Consider the following 16300-nt stretch of genomic DNA (forward strand, 5'->3'; position numbering starts at 1 on the left):
TTGCTTTAAGTCTCTGCACCTTTGCCAGCGGGAGCTGCTGGCTGGTGGCTCCTGCGTAGCTGCTCCATGCGGCCACCTGCCTGCTGAACCCTCGGACCTCAGCTGTGGCTGAAGCAGCTCTGAGCTCTGCCTTAGCATCCCCCATTTTAGCTGGGGAGAATGGAGGGAAGGAATAGGTTGCACAAACCATTGAAGTTATGCAAGATTAAAGGAGAGATAGGATGAGTTTGTGGTACTCAGACAGCAGGTTCCTGGTCTTGCTGGCTCCTTCCCTGACAAATGTCCTTTGTTTTAGTTTTCTTTTCTCTCTCTCAGTGTGCCCCGAGCCCTATCTGGTCTTGCAGCCAATGCATGTCTTCGTGCTCACTGCAGGAGAGAGAGCTGGGGCAGAGCTGATCGCTGATGCTTTTGGAGGTTGTGGGGTCTGCAGGCTGCCAGGCTCTGCTTGCAGAACCAGCAGTCCCTGCACCTTCAGCCTGGGGCTGCGGCCAGGCCATCAGCAGGGACCCCAGAAGGGCCGTGCCTGCTGAGCATCTCCTCTGCGCAGGGTCACACCTTTGGAAGCGCGTGGCTGTGCAAGCGGGTCGCCAGCTGGGCGTCCTGGTAGGCCCTGGTTTATTTTTCTCTGCCAACTGCACTACCCGTGGAGAGCCTGGCTTGAAAGGAGCCGGAGAGGCTGTGCCAGTAGCTCCAGGGTGGGTTATCAGGCCCTGGAAGGAGCACACAGCGGTTTCTTCCTTCCTGGGATTATCTCAGCCCCCAAGGCATGGTGTCCGGCATCATGCCCAGAGAACGGCAGCAGGTCTGGCAGTGTCCTTCTCCTTGCATCACTGTTGACTCCAGGGGGTGCAGGATCTGTTCCAGGTCCAAGAGAAATATTTCAGAGGCAAGTCTGCATGAGCATCCCTGCTAACCCCAAGTATGCAGCGCATACATATGGTGACGCTGTGACTCAGATGAGAGGGTGCACAGGGAGAGGCGAGTGCCCTCTGCTGCAGCAAACTTGGCTCCAAGGCCAGTGCAGCTCAGAGTTCAGATTTTGTGGGATCATCAGATGGCAGCCCTGAACAGCCTCCCACGCCCGATGGAGGCCAGGGAGCTATCTGGGAGTAGGAGAACGCATGCTCAGGGTCTTTGAAGCTCTGTCTCTCCCCAGTGGTGCTACAAGAGGGAATGCGTGCCCTTCGGCACCCGACCAGAAGGTGTGGATGGTGCCTGGGGAGCCTGGTCGTCCTGGGGAGAGTGCAGCAGGACGTGCGGTGGAGGCGTATCATCATCCATTCGCCACTGCGACAGCCCGCGGTAGGTGTACGTGGATGCAGCTTTGTCAGTGCAGCCCTGCCTTGTCCTGGCTGTGTGGCACCACTGCTCAGGTCAATGGGGAAGATGGCAGCCAGGTGCCCAAAAGCCCTGCGCCCAGTTTCAGTGTGGGCTGGGGAGGACTGAGTTTGCTGAGTCTCAGCTCCTGTGTGTAAATTTCAGCTCTACCCACGTGCTGCTTTCAAAGACAGCTTGGTGCTGTCACATTTGGCAGTGGGTCTGCGGTGACAGACCCAAAGCTGCTCGGACAGTTCCATTGCACACTTGAAGCTGAGCGTGTGGACTTCTCCAGGCAGGACTAGTCCTCACAGCAGAGCAGGGAGGGAGAAGCCATGGTGTTCCCACAGGGTTGGAGCAGCCAACTGCTACTAGCACTGACTCACTCTCCTGAGCTGCTTTTCTCCTCTCATCCTTGATTTGTCAGGCCCACGATCGGAGGGAAGTACTGCCTGGGAGAGCGGAAGCGCTACCGGTCCTGTAACACCGACGTGAGTATCATCAGGATTGCAGAGAGGAGCAGCAGGGGGTGAGCAGGGCTTTGGGAGCCCTGTGCCACAGCAGGGAGGTAGCAATAAGCCCTCTCCGTGTGGCTGTGGGTTGTTAGGTGCTGCTGTGGGACCCAGGGACAAGGCTGCGGGGCCAGGTGGGGGCGAGCTGTGCTGTGTCGGCAGAGATGCCAAGGTGGGAAAAGCTGAGCAGGACGGCGCACGCCTGCTGAGTACTGCCTTCAGAGGGCAGGTGGGTGGTACGGACCTGCAGGGCTTCAGCGTCAAAAAGGGGCCCAAAAAGATAACAAGGAAAACACGGAGAGATTGGAGGTTTCCAGCACCGACACGACAGCGGTTGCTTTGTGCTCTGTGAGTGCAAGCCCAGTGGGGTGAGAGCCGCTGATGAAAGACTGTTAATAACACCTGGCTTCCCAGGGGTGGGGCTTCCTCCTCAAGGGGAGGAAGGAGAAATAACTGTGCTGCAAGGAAGCATAATTAAGCTTTGGACCTGGGAAATTATAGCTTCCATGGGCTGTTAGCAAGGAAAATAGATGCCTCCATATAGATCCATCCAATATAGATCCATCCAATAGATGCCTCCATCCATATAGATCCATCCAATAGATGCCTCCATAATGCATCTAGCTTTTAAATGATTGCTTGCAAGAGCAAGCATTGCATCTGCAGACAGGCCAGCTGGGACCCAACAGTTCATGCCATTAGTCTTCAAATAGTGTTTAGCTTTATGAGGAGGATGCTTCTGCCATACTACAGCACTGACCTGTTGTCAGAGCTGGTGTCCATCTCCTTGAAGGGCTGGTGCTAGTCACTGCTGGGAGCCCTGTAGCAGCTCCTACCCTAGCAGATAAGGCAGCTGCTCTCACCAACATGCTGATCTCTGGCTCTGTGGCTGCAGGACTGCCCGCCGGGTTCCCAGGACTTCCGAGAGCTGCAGTGCGCTGAGTTTGATAATGTCCCTTTCCGAGGGAAGTACTACACCTGGAAGACATACCGGGGAGGTGAGTGCTGCAAGGTCTGGTGCTGCACAGAGCATCATTTGGCTGCAAGGCTGGGCCAGAGTCATGCAGGGCTTTGACTCCCCTGCTCTCTGCAGGGGAGTCTGGTGGTCTGGTGGTCCAAGTGGTCTGGTGGGCAGCTAGTCACTCTGTGGGTCCAGGTCCTGCAGGCTGCGTCCCTGTGGCGTGCTGCCTCCCCTTCACACAACTGTGGATTGACAGGCCCCTCATCCAATGCAGGTCCATGGCTGTCCTGCCGTGCCCCTGCCCTTTATCACTCAGCTCTGTGAAATTTGCTCTTTAACTTCTTTGTTCTGCCAGAACCAATTCCAGCAGCGTTGGAGATGTTCAGCTTCTTTCCTGGAGTCTGACTAGTTCTTAATTACTGAGCGAGCAAACACAAAAACAAGAAAAGGGAGTTGTTAAAGCAATGCAAAGTGCCGCTGTGTTTTGTCCAGGGCTCTTTTCCCTGGTAGTGTCTGGTACGCAGTGGGGGAGGAAAGGGGCAGCCCTCCCTGCACCAGGTAAAGCTTCAGCTTCCAAACGAGCGGAAGGGATCTGAACCGGGGGATCCTGCAGAGAGCAGCGCTCCCCTCTTCCGAGGTCAGTCCTTGTGTGTCCTGCAAAGTGTCTAGCAAGGAGAGGGGGCGGGAGGAGGCCTCTGTGGCCGAAATCTCTTAATAATGAGAAAGAACAGTGCGTCTCCTTCATGTAGTTAATGAACTTGACTGGGGAAATCCTTCACAGCTGTGTAAATAAGCACACCTCCCAGTGGGGCTCCTGCAGCTGGAGCAGATGTGCTGAGGCTGCAGGGGATGGATCAATAAAAATGTAATAAAATTGCAAAGCAGTAAGTCACACAAAGACCCCAATGGATGCCAAGGTGGAAGATAGCCCCGCAGGCTGGATCTGCCCTTGCTTGGACCTCTCATCCCCAGTGGTCTGAGTACCGGCCTGAGCCCAGGGGACAGCTGGACAGTTGCAGTTGGCCTTTGTATTTGAATCTGGTCCTGACTGATTTCTGCTTTGGCTCTCAAATAAGCCCCTTCCTCTGTCTGCCTCCTCTCCTATAAAATAAGGTGATGAAACCTGTCCTCTTCTCAGGAGGCTGTGAGTGTTGGTGTGTCCACGTCTTGAAGGGATCTGGGAGTTCCCTGTGTCAGCTATCCAGATTGGCTTTGCGTAATGGTTACAAGGGACTATGTTATTTGGCACTGAAACTTCATTTATTTGGTGTCAAAGGGTATCAGTGTCTTCCCCTGCAGTGGCACAGGGGGGAAACTGAAGCACTAGGCAGGAAAGTGATGTGTCCCCATTCACACAAGTAAAGGGGCTGGAAGTGGCAGCTCCTCAGACTGGTCGGGGGCGGGGGGGTCAAGTGCCAGCTCCCAGCTTTCATAGAGAGATGTGCCCTGACCCCCACCTGCCTGGCAGACCACTGTCAGCGTTAGCAGCATCAGCTCTTGATGTGGGCTGTCCACGCTGGGCCCTCAGGTCAGCTGGGACCGTGGCGGCGTTAAAGGATCAACACTGTCACCCCTCCCAACAGATTTATTTGCCCAAGTCTGAGTGATCTGGCAGGACTTCGCAGCACAGGCACTCATCTGCCTTCCAGCTGGTAGTGACTGTGCTCTGCAGGTTGCTTTTGAGCCTGTGTCCCCGGGCCAGGAGACGTTCACCGCTCTGGCTGAGCCTCTTCCCCCTGCTGAGCTTGGCCACTGCCTTCAGCGCTGCACCCTCCAGCCACCCCATCGCCAAAAGGCGCGGCGGTGCGAGGTTGCCCGCGCCATCCACCCATCAGAGCCATCAGACTCCAGCCCCACGGCGATGTCCCTTGCTAGATGGGAAACCTCCCAAGCACGCAGCACCCACACCCTGCAGCTGCAAGGGGAGGAGGGCACCAGTCCCACGGGGAATTTGGGAAGGGATGAAGCCACCCGCTGGAAGCCTGGCGCCAGCCGCCGGGTCACTGGCACGCTGAGGTTGGGTTTTGCGTGGGGCCAGTACGGCGTGTTTTCCTGGCGGTGATTTATAACGGCCCTGGAGCCCAGACCCCAGGAGCGAAAGACAGCCCCAGTGAGAAGTGCTGAGCTCAGCCTTTCGGAGCCCAGCAGTCAGCAGATACCTCGTGGAATGCAGCTTTAATTGTTTGTTTATTTTGTTTCATTCGCTTAGTTATTCATTTTGCTCTTGGCGGATGCAAGAGCCAAGGGAGAGAGAAATGGCTCATGGGGCTGGGAGAGGGATGGGGAGGAGCAGGGGCTTGCAGAAAACAGGAGATTGCTCATTATAAATTGTAATGCACTTTAATTCTTCTGTGGGACAGGGCAGGCAGGAGGAACAAAACATCCTCTGAGGCACAGCGTAGCAGATAGAGGACAGTACCCGCAGCAGACCTGGCTCTTACTGACCTCACACTGCTCATCCCAAAACCAAGGAACACACTGAGAATTGCCCAGGGATTTCGCCTACCTGGGGGCAGCAGGCTGGGATTTGTACAGAGCTTGCGGCAGATCATGTGCTGTTCGGGGCTGTATGGTTGGGTCTGCAGCTTATTCCTCAGTTGCCAGTGAATTTGTAACTTTTGCTGGGCACACCGAGGGGGTCCCAGTCGCTTTCTGGAAGTAGGCTCTTCGCCCGCGGGGCACCCACCTCTGCACAGATGGCTCGGGCACTGCAGAGCCTGCGCATCCGCTGCTGAACGCCTGCGGAGGCTTGCGCTGAGGACCAGCTTGTGCTCTGTGGATGCTGCAGGCATGTGGCTCGTGCTGTTAACCCTGCCGCTGATGTTTTACACCTGAGGCCTGGCAGGGCAGACCTGGGGCTCAGGCGTGCCGTGGCAGACGGCCGTGAGTTCTCAGGGCCATGCCTGCTGCGCTGGCCCTCTTGGTGGCTCTGGTGCTCCCTCGGAGGCAGGGGAGAGCCCAGGGTGCTGCAGAGCATTTGGCTCTCCAGAGGAAGGGTTGATGGAGCACCTTTTCCAGGGGCTTGTCCAGGCATCCTGCTTGACGGCATGCCTCCAAGCAGCTGAATTCCCCTCTTGTGTCTTCTCCTGTTCCTCCCTCCCCCAGCTTCACTGTTCCTTCCCCCCAGCTGCATTCGGGTGCTCCCAGGCACAGCTGGGCCACCCCTCCCCTCCATCTGCCCCTTTGATGTGCAATAACGACTTGCAGATTTTGAAGATTTCAGTTGCTACAATTTAGGGGCTTCCCAGCTCTGGCAGGCGGCTTGTGTCTGCGGCCGGTGCCTGCAGGAGCAAACCGCCAGGACTTGCTCTCTGCCAGGGTCCTGCAGGCTGTTGGATCTCCTTGGGCTGTTTGCTGAAATCCAATGACAGCAGAGAGGAAACTGCTGTGCTCAGGTCTCTCCTTCCAGTTTCCTTCCTCCATAACCAGTCCTGCTTCCAAGCACCGTAAGCCAATATCCAGATATCCAGCTTTTTTGTTCTTTAGCTGGTGCTTTGGCAAAGGCTGCTGTGAAGCAGGTATTTCAGCTGTAACTTGAGCATCCTTCCCCTTCCTCCTCATACTTCTGTCACCTTCTCTGCTGTGAATGGCTCAGTTCCCACCAGTTCTGGACAGAAAGAAATGCTTTCTCTGGCTGTGTCGTGTGGTAGCTGAGAAACTGGACTGGAACTAAGGAGACAGTTCAGTTCTAGCTTTTGGGCTGATCTTAGAGAAGTTGCTTTAGAACTGCTGCCTCAATTTCCTTGCCTGTAAAGTGGACACAAGTGCCACAACAGCCTTCGTAACGTGCCAGGTGGCCCAGGAGTGACTGATACCACATAAGAGCGGGTCAGATTATTTCATTCCCTGTCACACAGTTCCCCAGGATGTGCAGAAAGGACAGTGTCTCACCGTGTGTCAGTGTCTGGTTCAAGGGTCGTGCCTTGGTGCTGATCACTATGAGGATGTCCGGGTACCTCCATGAGTCCCTCCTCATGGCGGGGACGTCCTCCTGGACACCTGGAGCTGAGCAGCCAGGCCAGGTGCAGGATGACGCCATGGGGAGACCGAGAGCAAGGTCTGTCTCTCCACATCCTTTCTCTTTCTCCTCGGTGGCATCATTTAAACCTCCACCTCTTCCCTAGGGGGTGTGAAAGCCTGTTCTCTCAACTGCTTGGCTGAGGGCTTCAACTTCTACACAGAGAGAGCCGCAGCCGTGGTGGATGGGACGCCGTGCCGGCAGGACTCCAACGACATCTGTGTCAATGGGGAGTGCAAGGTGCAGCCGGGCTTTGGGATGGGCTTGAGGCAAGGGCAGAGCCAGCGTGGGTAGAGGCAGCGTGGGCATGCCTCTGCTCTGCATGTGTCTGCAGACCGGGGCATGCCAGGGCAATGGAGGGGAGCGAAACAGAGCCCAGGGAGTTCCCTGCTCCTGGGACACTGCAGCTCGGGTGTGGGAGGACAGGGCCCCACCAGGTTCACTAATCCCCTGCTGCTCCTTCTTCCAGCATGTGGGCTGTGACCGTGTCCTGGGCTCTGATGCGAAGGAGGACAAGTGCCGTGTGTGCGGGGGAGACGGCAGTTCCTGCGAGACCATCGAGGGCGTCTTCAACCAGTCCCTGCCAGAGGGAGGTAGGGAGCAGCAGCCCTGCCAGCACAACCAGCGTCACCCGTCCTGGGGCCCCTCCCCACTAGGGGCATCTTGGCTTCAGTGCTCCTAGGGACACACAGGACCCTCAGGGACATCCCAGGGAACCAGCCCAAAGGGTAGGACCAGGCTGAAAGCAGAGAGCATATCGCCCTTCGCTGACCAAGCCGTATCCCAGCCACCGCTGGCACAAAGCGCCAAGTTCCTGCCCTCCTCCCTGCTCTGTTTAACTGTGATGGGTGGCTAAACAAACACCTTGGCACTGCCAGTACCTTGTTTAATGTTTTAACCCCCATGTAACAGGATGGCACGTACTCCCATCTAGTACAGAATGGGGTTGGCGGTGGGCTCAGAGGCTCAGCATTGCTTTTCACTGCCCCATGGTGTCTCGCAGGTTACGAGGAGGTGATCCAGATTCCCAAGGGTTCCGTCCACATTGACATCCGGGAGCTGAACCTCTCCATCAACTACCTAGGTGAGAAGGGGTTGAGGGACATTGAAATCCCAGCCAGAGACTGCTCGGCCTGTCCTTTGCCCTGCTGTTAGCGGGGTATGAGAAAGGCCCAGAACAGAAAACCTCCTGCTTCAGCAGGGGAATGGGGCTAGGGGTCCCAGCATGGTGTGGGGGCAGAGGAGGGCAGCAGGGTTTGCTGGCAGGGCCGCCTGTGGTACACACAGCCCCATCTCACCATGGCTCTGCCTCTGTCCTGCGCTCACTGTTCAGCAGCGTAACCCTGAGCAAACCTCACACCCCGCTGTTCCTGGCGCTGCCTGCGGCTCCTTGGCATTCCCCCCTCCTCCAGCATGTTGGGCTGGGGATTAAAAATAGACCTGCTCACATTTTCCTTGGGCTTAATTTTCCAGCCAGACTCTGGCTCAATGTTTTTCTAACAGGCTTTTTTCTTTCCCCTTGTCTTCTCTTTCTGTCGTCCGTGCGATGGGCAGCGATTGCGGAGGGGTGGGCAGGGAGCTCGCTCGGGTGCCTCTGCGGCAGCTCTCCAGGATCAGGAGCCAGTGGGAGGTGGCAGAGGGGCTGTCCTGGCAGTGTTCCTCCAGGCTGGCTCTTTCTGCTGTGTTCAGGGATACTCTGGGTAAACTGGAGACTCCTCATGGCTGTCTGAGTTGGATTTCTGTGCACTGGAGGCACAGGTCAAGCTTGTGGCTCTTTCTACTGCTGCCACCAGTGTCTCCCATTGCAGGAGCTGTCCCTGTACCCCTGGTGGGACGGGAAGGTGCATCTTCCATCCTCATCAGTCCCAAACACCCTCCCTGCCCCAGAGCATCATGGCAGTGTCAGCCAGTGAGGGCAGGGGTGGCACAGATGTGGACGGTGCTGGTGGCGCAGCACGAGCAGGGCGAGCGTGGGAATGGGAGCGGGAGCGGGTGAGGGCGAGAGCCGATCTCCCTCTAGTGACTTCCATCAGCAACCGCAGCCAGGCAGCTGGGGACCAGCCTCTTCCAGTAGCCCCGGCAGCCAAGATCCAGTTTGCACAGCTGGATTCGAGCCTGGCTTTGTGGCCAGCAGCTCGTCGTGCTGCCAGGTGTCCCCACCGCCGCAGCTGGCTCAGCTCCCTGCAGCATCGTCCTTCCGCAGGGTGGTGACGGGGAGGCTGAGACCAAGGGGACGAGTGCATCGGTCCCCTCTCTGCTTGTGACTTTCTGCATGACCTTGACTCAGGCATCTGTTTTCTTTGCCCCACCTATTCCTGCCCTGTAAAATGAGGCCGAGGATATTTCCCCTCCCACATAACAGTGCTCTGAGCCCAGCAGATGAGGAGCCTGTGGCCAACGCTGGACATGGGCACATGTTCAGCCTTTCTGCTGACCCTTCCTCCCCTGTCCTGGCAGCGCTGAGAGGGGAGGGCGGCGAGTACTACATCAACGGGAAGCTCTCCATCGACCCGCCACGACGCTTTGACATCGCAGGCACCACATTCCACTACAGGAGGTCCCCAGACGAGCCTGAGTCCCTGGAGGCCTTGGGACCCACCAATGTCACCCTCTTTGTCATGGTTGGTAACAGCACATTTCTGCATACTCCCACCAGGCCTTGTCTGGGCTAGAGACGCCTTGTGGTGACTGCATGGGAATTAGAGCTAACCAGCCTCTGTCCTCACTGCCCAAAGTAAAAGGGGCACATAGATCAGAGGTAAATTGCCCTAAGTTCCCAAGTCTCCTTCTCTTGATCTGCCAGGCTTTGGAACAGTCCATTTTGTAAGTGCGCAGGAGCTTGTCCTTTGATAATGTCACCTTCATGGCTGCACCATCGTCACCACTGGTGGCTGTCATGTCAGTGCTAGAAGGGACTGGAAAGGGGAGGGGAGAGATTTCAGCTGCCCTGCATTTCACAGAAAGCACTGGGGTCATGGCACACCATCCATGCAGTCTCAGCCATGCTGCACTCAGCGGCACTGATCCCTCGGCCGTGCCTTTCCCTGCAGGTCCTCGTGCGGACAGAGCTGCAGGGGATCCGGTACAAGTTCAACGCACCCATCAGCAGGGATGCCTCCAACCAGTACTCCTGGCACTACACCCCATGGACCAAATGCTCAGTGCTGTGTGCAGGAGGTGAGGTTTGACCGCATGTCAGCTGAGGAGGGATGCGGGAGAGATGTTTCCCTGGATCCCGTGGGCTTTTACAAGGGTTAGCACCATTTCTCATGGCTGTTGGAGAGCCTGGCTGCAAGAGACTGAGCCAGCATTCAGAAGGAGAGAGAGAGGCAGTTTGAAAGGCCTAATAATGTTTCCTGTTTAAAACTAAGGGCCCTGACCTGCTCTTGTTCTAGGCCTCAGCTGAGGCTGATGTTTCCATCTCTTCTGCTAGCTGTTCCCCCCAGGGCTGCCTGGAAAGCCTCACAAGACAAAGGGTAGGTTGGGTTTTTTTGAGGGTGAGATCCCAGGAACCCTTTGATCCTCCGCAAGCCCTGCTGAGCCCTGCCCTGGCTGGTGAGCCTTCACCCCACCCAGCCCTCTCAGAGACGTGAGAGGCCAAGGAGGCCTTGGTTGTGAATAGAGAAGCAGATTCACGCCTGACAAGGTGCAGTGACAAGTGGCAGTGCTGTCATGTGCTTGTGCAGGAGCAGAGCCATGGGGTTTATACCAGCAGCCCAGCTCAGCACCAGCCTCAGGCTTGCTCTCACCCCCTTGCTTTCTTTTTCTCGGCAGGCAGCCAGATCCAGTCCGTCGTATGCAGGAAACTCTCCGATAGCTCAACTGTCTCCAACCATTTCTGCAGCTCTGAAACCAAAATGCCAGAGCGGCAGAGGCCATGCAACACCGAGCCATGCCCCCCGGCGTGAGTACCGCAGCTTGGAGCAGGTGGAGGGAGCACGGGGAGAAGATCTGGTGTGGAAGAGGGTGAAATTCCCCCCTCTGCCAGTCTCAAGTCAAGAGTCCCCTGCTACAGTCCCTAGGGGTGACACTGCCTGGGGCAGCTCTGTTGGGGGTGCATTTGTCTCCCTCGTGTCCCTTGCAAGCTTTGCTTTTCTCCCTGTCCCCAGCTGGGTGATTGGGAACTGGTCCGAATGTAGCCGAAGCTGCAACGAGGGTGTCCGCACACGCAGTGTCTTCTGCAAGCGTAAGATCTCTCCCACTGAGGAGAAGACCTTGGATGATGCCTCCTGTACCCAGCCACGGCCAAAGATGCTTGAGCCTTGCAATAACCAGACGTGCCCTCCAGAGTGGGTCGCCCTGGACTGGTCTGAGGTACGTGCTCATCTGCTGCCTTCATCTCTCTGAGGATGTTGGTCTGTAGGACAGTGTCGGGCACTAGGACAGAGCCCTGGTAATGTCACACATGAAGAGTGCAACGTGGGGAGGTGTCCTCTTACAGCTCAGGAGATGGGCGAGACAGGAGCCCTGGTGGGGAGAGCCGACGCTGCCTGTCCCTGCTCTTCGCCGCGTGTCTTTGACTGCCTGTCTCCTCTCTGCAGTGCACCCCCAGCTGCGGGCCAGGTTTCCGCCACCGCATCGTGCTCTGCAAGAGCGGCGACCACAGCACAACGCTGCCCACCTCCCAGTGTCCCGAGGGCTCCAAGCCCCCCACCAGCATGAGGTGCAACCTGCGGCGCTGCCCACCCCCACGCTGGGTGACTGGCGAGTGGGGAGAGGTACGGACGCTCTTACCCCTGGGCTTACTGCGGGACAAGGCTCTGTTCCCCAATGGCCTCAAATCCCAGTGCACACAAGCCTTTTACCCACAAGCTGCTGGCTCTTGGTGGGGTGGCTGTCACTGTGTTAGTGTGACGTAGGGCTGTCCCTACAGCTCCCAGCCCTGCTGGCTCTCAGCCTGCTGGAGGGATGCCATGAGCCTCACGTTTGCAGAATGTGCCATAAATTTCTGATCAGCCCCTGCTGGTCGGCAGTGGCCTCTCTCCTCCAGCCTCATCCCCTGACGGAGGCTGAGAACTGCAGCTGCTCTGCAGCAAAAAAGGTAAATACAGGTTTAAAAAAAAAAAAAAAAAGTAAAGGGGCCAGGTGCTGTCCCTACAGAGCACTTGGGCCTTTACTTTTTCTGGAAACCTGCCTGACTTCCCTACGCTCCCTTAGATCTAGGACTTCAAACCTCTCTGCTACCCAACAAGCAGGGGGGTCCTGCCAGAACAGTGGGGCTGGACGGGTGCCCACCCCCTCGATCACAACGTAGGGACTGTACAACATCTGGCGGGGATGGAGGGAGCCCGTGGAAGGCTCCATGATCCCAGGTCATGGAGAGCCTTAGCTCCATGGGCACATGGACATGGCAGCAGCCAAGTCAGGGCTGGGCACAGCTGGGCACAGACAGTGTGTGTGCAGCCTCAGAGATGCCTGGTGGTCACCACAATCTCGGCCATCCCTGCTTGGCTGTGTCTCTGTGGGACACGGCTTGTCCCTACGCGCCTTTGGGCTGCAGTGATGGGCTGGGATGGCTGGAAGTGGGGCCACCATCGGTCTGCCCAGCACGGTGCCCACAGCAGGGCAGTGCTGGAAGTCCTCCCTCGCAATGCAGGAGGTGCAGGAGGGCTACCAAGGGCTGGTGATTTAGGGCTGGATTGGAGACCCTGGAGTCTCGGACCAACCTTCTGGGGAGCAGGGCTGGAGCTCTCAGCTGTGCCGGTGCTGTGGGAAGGGACGATTGCATCAAGCACTTTTTGCACCTCCTGAGCCCTGCTGTGCCCTCTTCCCCCACGCTATTGCAGCCACTGCAGCTGGGTGTTGCGTTGTTTCCCGGCAGTGCTCTGCGCAGTGCGGCCTTGGCCAGCAGAGGCGATCCGTCCAGTGCCTGGCTCACACCGGGCAGCCGTCTGGCGACTGCGTGGAAACCCTGCAGCCTCCTGGCATGCAGCAGTGCGAGACCAAGTGCGAGTCAGGACCCACGGACAACCCTGAAGGTAAGGGAGGCAGCGGGTTTGGGGGGAGGCGCTGAGCCCTGCCAGCGTCCGGGACCACAAGGGGCAGGGGCAGTGCAGCCAGCACAGCCTGTGCTGGGCTCTAGCTGTGGGTTAAGGCTTTTGGGGGCAGACCTGATGCTGTCCCCTGTGGTCCATGGCCAAACCAGTGCACTGTGACCATGATAAACGAAGTAACTGCACCTTTGCAAAGGTAGGCTTTCAGTAGTGAGGCTCTCAGTGGCTGTTTCTTCAGTACCAACACATCTTGCTCCTCTGTGGCAAACGGCCCCCCGGAGCTGGGCATCGGGGTGCCACAGGAGGGCCTTGAAGGGGACTGGCTAAAAGCCTGCCCTGGAGCTCCTCACCCTGGACGCAGCTCTAACTCCACTTCCTTCTGTCACCCATCCAGAGTGCAAGGATGTGAACAAGGTGGCCTACTGCCCGCTTGTCCTGAAGTTCAAGTTCTGCAGCCGGACGTACTTCCGACAGATGTGCTGTAAAACATGCCAGGGGCACTAGGAACATGGTGACCCTGTGGGAAAACTGGAAGGCAAGAGCTGCGCCGAAGGGCCGCCGAGCCAGGCTCTTCCTCTCGCCCCGGGAACCTTCCCTGGGTCCAACACAGACACTGGTCGTGCTTCCGGTGGGAGCCGGCGTCACCCCACCTGTCCCCCAAAGACACGCACCCTTCGCCCCCGAGCATCCCAATGGCAGATCCCAGTTAAACCACTGCCGGCTACTGCAGAGACCATGGCCAAGCGCGAGAGGAGCCGGTCACCATGGTGGGAGAGGGAGAAGCTGGGCAGAGCGCGGCAGCAGGGACATTACTTGAAATTCTGATACTGTTATTTATTTAGTAGCGGACCCAGGTCCTGCAGGCGCCGAGGTGGTACCACTCGCCCTGCTCCTGCCTCATCCTACTCTGCTTCACGTCCCGAGGGCAGCGCAAGCCATCCCTGGGTGCCGCTGCCTTTCCCAGGGGAGACAGAGAGGAGTTTTCAGGTGCCATGGGTGATGTGATGAGTGTGGTTTGTAGCCATCAGCTTCTGGGTGATGGACGAAGACAAGCTGCCATGGGGAGTGGGGTGGGAGCAGGGATGTTTGCTTCATTTGCACCCTGTCACCTTGGGACCTGCAGCAGGTGATGGAGAACAGGTCACTCAGTGAGTAGAGCGGTGACACCAGTTTAACTGGGAGAGGGAGTTATTCAAACTCCCTTCACAACCTACTTTGATTGGGGCATCCCCGTATTTTTCCTAAAAGCCCTTATCACTATTATGACTGTTTTTCCTTTTGAAGACACCTCAAAGCGTGAGCTGAGGTCAGGGCCGAGGCATGCTCGGGGTCACACAGTCACTTACAGGGTGTTGAGACTGTGCTGGGCTGCAGGAAGCAAAGCCAGGGAGGATGCTGGAGGAGAACTGTTGTGGTCACAGCATCCCCACTGCCAAGCCATGAATTGGGACCAGTCTGTGCCCGGTCCTGGCTGGGCCCTCCCCAGGGAATGCCACGGCCTCCTATGGTGCTCTGCCTCCTATGGTGCTCTGCCTCCAAGGGTGCTCTGCCTCCAAAGGCAGCCTCGCTGCATGCAGCTGTGGCCTCAGGGTACCAGTCCCAGTGCCATGCCACTGCCCCCAGGAGACCTCCAGTGATGGGAAAAGAGCAGGCTTGACATTCCTCCAGGTCACCTCCTAGCCAGATCTGGGCCAACACACATCTCCAATGGGCCACCGCAGCCTGCTGGAGGAGACCTGAATTTGCAATGTACTAAGCATGTGCTTTTTGTTACTATTATTATTTTTGGGCCTTTCTGCATCACAAAGAGGAGAAACCTTGTCCCAGGCCAGGTTCTGTTCCCCTTGGGGGGTCATCCTCAGGGTGCAGGGTCAAGATCAGCCCTCTTTCCCCAGAGCGAGCCTCTCCGCCCTGCCAGCCCTGATGTGTTACTCTACCGTCTGTATTTTTACCCGCTCATCAGCCGATTGCAGCTTCTCTGGTGCTCAGCAAATCCCCTTTGGCTGGCAAGCGGGCATTAATTTGTCTTCCTTCCCAGTGCAATGCTCCATTCTGACATTTTGGGAGGGGGTGTTTTCACCTTTTTATATAGATATATATAATGAAAAATGTTTAAAATACTAACTCTAAGGAGGAGCGACGTAACGGCATGATTTATAATAAAGGAGTAGCTACAATCCCAGGCGCAGGTTCTGGTCCCAGTGTTGTTTCTCAACTGGCGAGCCTTGGCTCTGGACAGCCCCATGCCAGAATGCTGCCTGTGCTGATGCTAGAAGAGGGGTTTGGGCAGCGGTGGGGTTCCCTGCGCCCCAAGTGACCAGAGTGGGTTGGGGGATTCGTCTAGAGCTGCTGCATGACACAAAGGAACTGGCTTCCCCTTGGAAGACCCCTAGTGGGTGGGCTGTGCACCCCTGGGCGTGTAAACCCCATATTGCTAATGCTGGTTTGGGATTTTAGGGGTTTCTTTTGCTTGGAGCCTGAGACAACAGTGGTGCAAGGGATGGGGTGATGTGGGGAGCTCTTGCAGGAGGGGATGTCCCGACAGAGGAGCTGCTGTTACACAGGGTATGGTTTTGCTGTTCATCCCCAAATGTACCACCAGAAAAGGAGGAATTTATGTATTAAAAAAAAAAAATGCTTAAAAGCACGAGCTTTCTGGTTAAGGATGCAGGGAAGGCATGGAGCAGCCAGATGCTGCACCCACCTGAGCAGAGGTTTCAGCCCCAACACCAGCATTTGCCCTCCCTGCAAGGGCAATTTCCTTGATGGCATTTCCTGGCTTCAATTCCTGTCTCCTGAGGCGTGAAGCAGTGCGTGCAGGGCAGACGCAGGGCAAAATGCTCAGCCTGAGCAACACAGAAGTAAAGCCCAGCCCAGATGTGGATCCTGCACGAGTCCCTTTCCAAGGGGTCTCCGGACAGAGCCGCTGCTGCCCTCGTCCTTGGCAGCTGAAGCGGTCGGCTCTGCCACTCACCTCGGGGTGTTCAGCATCTCCATTTCAGCTACAAGCAGCGGCATCCGAATCTCCTGACTTGGACACTGCAAAATCCTGAGTGACATTGAGAAAATGCAAACACGAGTGGGCTCCTTGAGAGCTGCTTAGGGTTTGGCTCTGCTCACATGTTTCGGGGGCATTTTATCCTGCTGAGTCCATGTGTTGTGCTCACGTCCAGTTTCAGTCTTTTCTCCTTTCACCCTCGAGGCTGAAATGCTATTTCTTAGAAAGAAAGAAATGACACCGAGGTCTCTGCTGTCTTGTCAATCCAGGAACCGGCGCTCTTCAAAAAGGCACTGAGTGGCCTGATAACATCTCGTGAGCAGTAACGCTTTTCTGCGTTCCCCTGTCTGTGCGTGGGTCATGGCACCTTGCTCCCGGCTGCTGAGGTCGAGCATTTCGGCTGCTGAGCTCTTGGTGCCTTCAGCCTCATAAAGCAGCAGTGCTGCGGTAGTGATGCTTGTCCCCATTCTCTCCAGCTGCCTCCCGCATTGGGAACCTTCA

At 56.9% G+C, this 16300-nt stretch overlaps 1 protein-coding gene across 3 annotated transcripts in view; it reads left to right on the forward strand.

The window, feature by feature from the left end:
* The window catches only part of ADAMTS10 (ADAM metallopeptidase with thrombospondin type 1 motif 10), a 72848-nt gene extending 57865 nt beyond the window's left edge, over nucleotides 1-14983 (forward strand). For all 3 annotated transcript variants that reach the window (XM_040537186.1, XM_040537187.1, XM_040537185.1), the window contains 13 exons: nucleotides 1157-1302; nucleotides 1745-1808; nucleotides 2725-2827; nucleotides 6915-7048; nucleotides 7278-7401; nucleotides 7812-7892; nucleotides 9266-9429; nucleotides 9859-9985; nucleotides 10583-10712; nucleotides 10918-11122; nucleotides 11350-11526; nucleotides 12630-12786; nucleotides 13196-14983. In XM_040537186.1, the coding sequence (XP_040393120.1) occupies nucleotides 1157-1302; nucleotides 1745-1808; nucleotides 2725-2827; nucleotides 6915-7048; nucleotides 7278-7401; nucleotides 7812-7892; nucleotides 9266-9429; nucleotides 9859-9985; nucleotides 10583-10712; nucleotides 10918-11122; nucleotides 11350-11526; nucleotides 12630-12786; nucleotides 13196-13305 (1722 nt within the window). In that variant the 3' untranslated portion in view covers nucleotides 13306-14983. The remainder of the gene's footprint in view (nucleotides 1-1156; nucleotides 1303-1744; nucleotides 1809-2724; nucleotides 2828-6914; nucleotides 7049-7277; nucleotides 7402-7811; nucleotides 7893-9265; nucleotides 9430-9858; nucleotides 9986-10582; nucleotides 10713-10917; nucleotides 11123-11349; nucleotides 11527-12629; nucleotides 12787-13195) is intronic.
* Nucleotides 14984-16300: the final 1317 nt, after the last annotated feature.

Source organism: Cygnus olor, chromosome 26 (genome assembly GCF_009769625.2).
Source record: "Cygnus olor isolate bCygOlo1 chromosome 26, bCygOlo1.pri.v2, whole genome shotgun sequence".
Lineage (NCBI taxonomy): Eukaryota > Metazoa > Chordata > Aves > Anseriformes > Anatidae > Cygnus > Cygnus olor.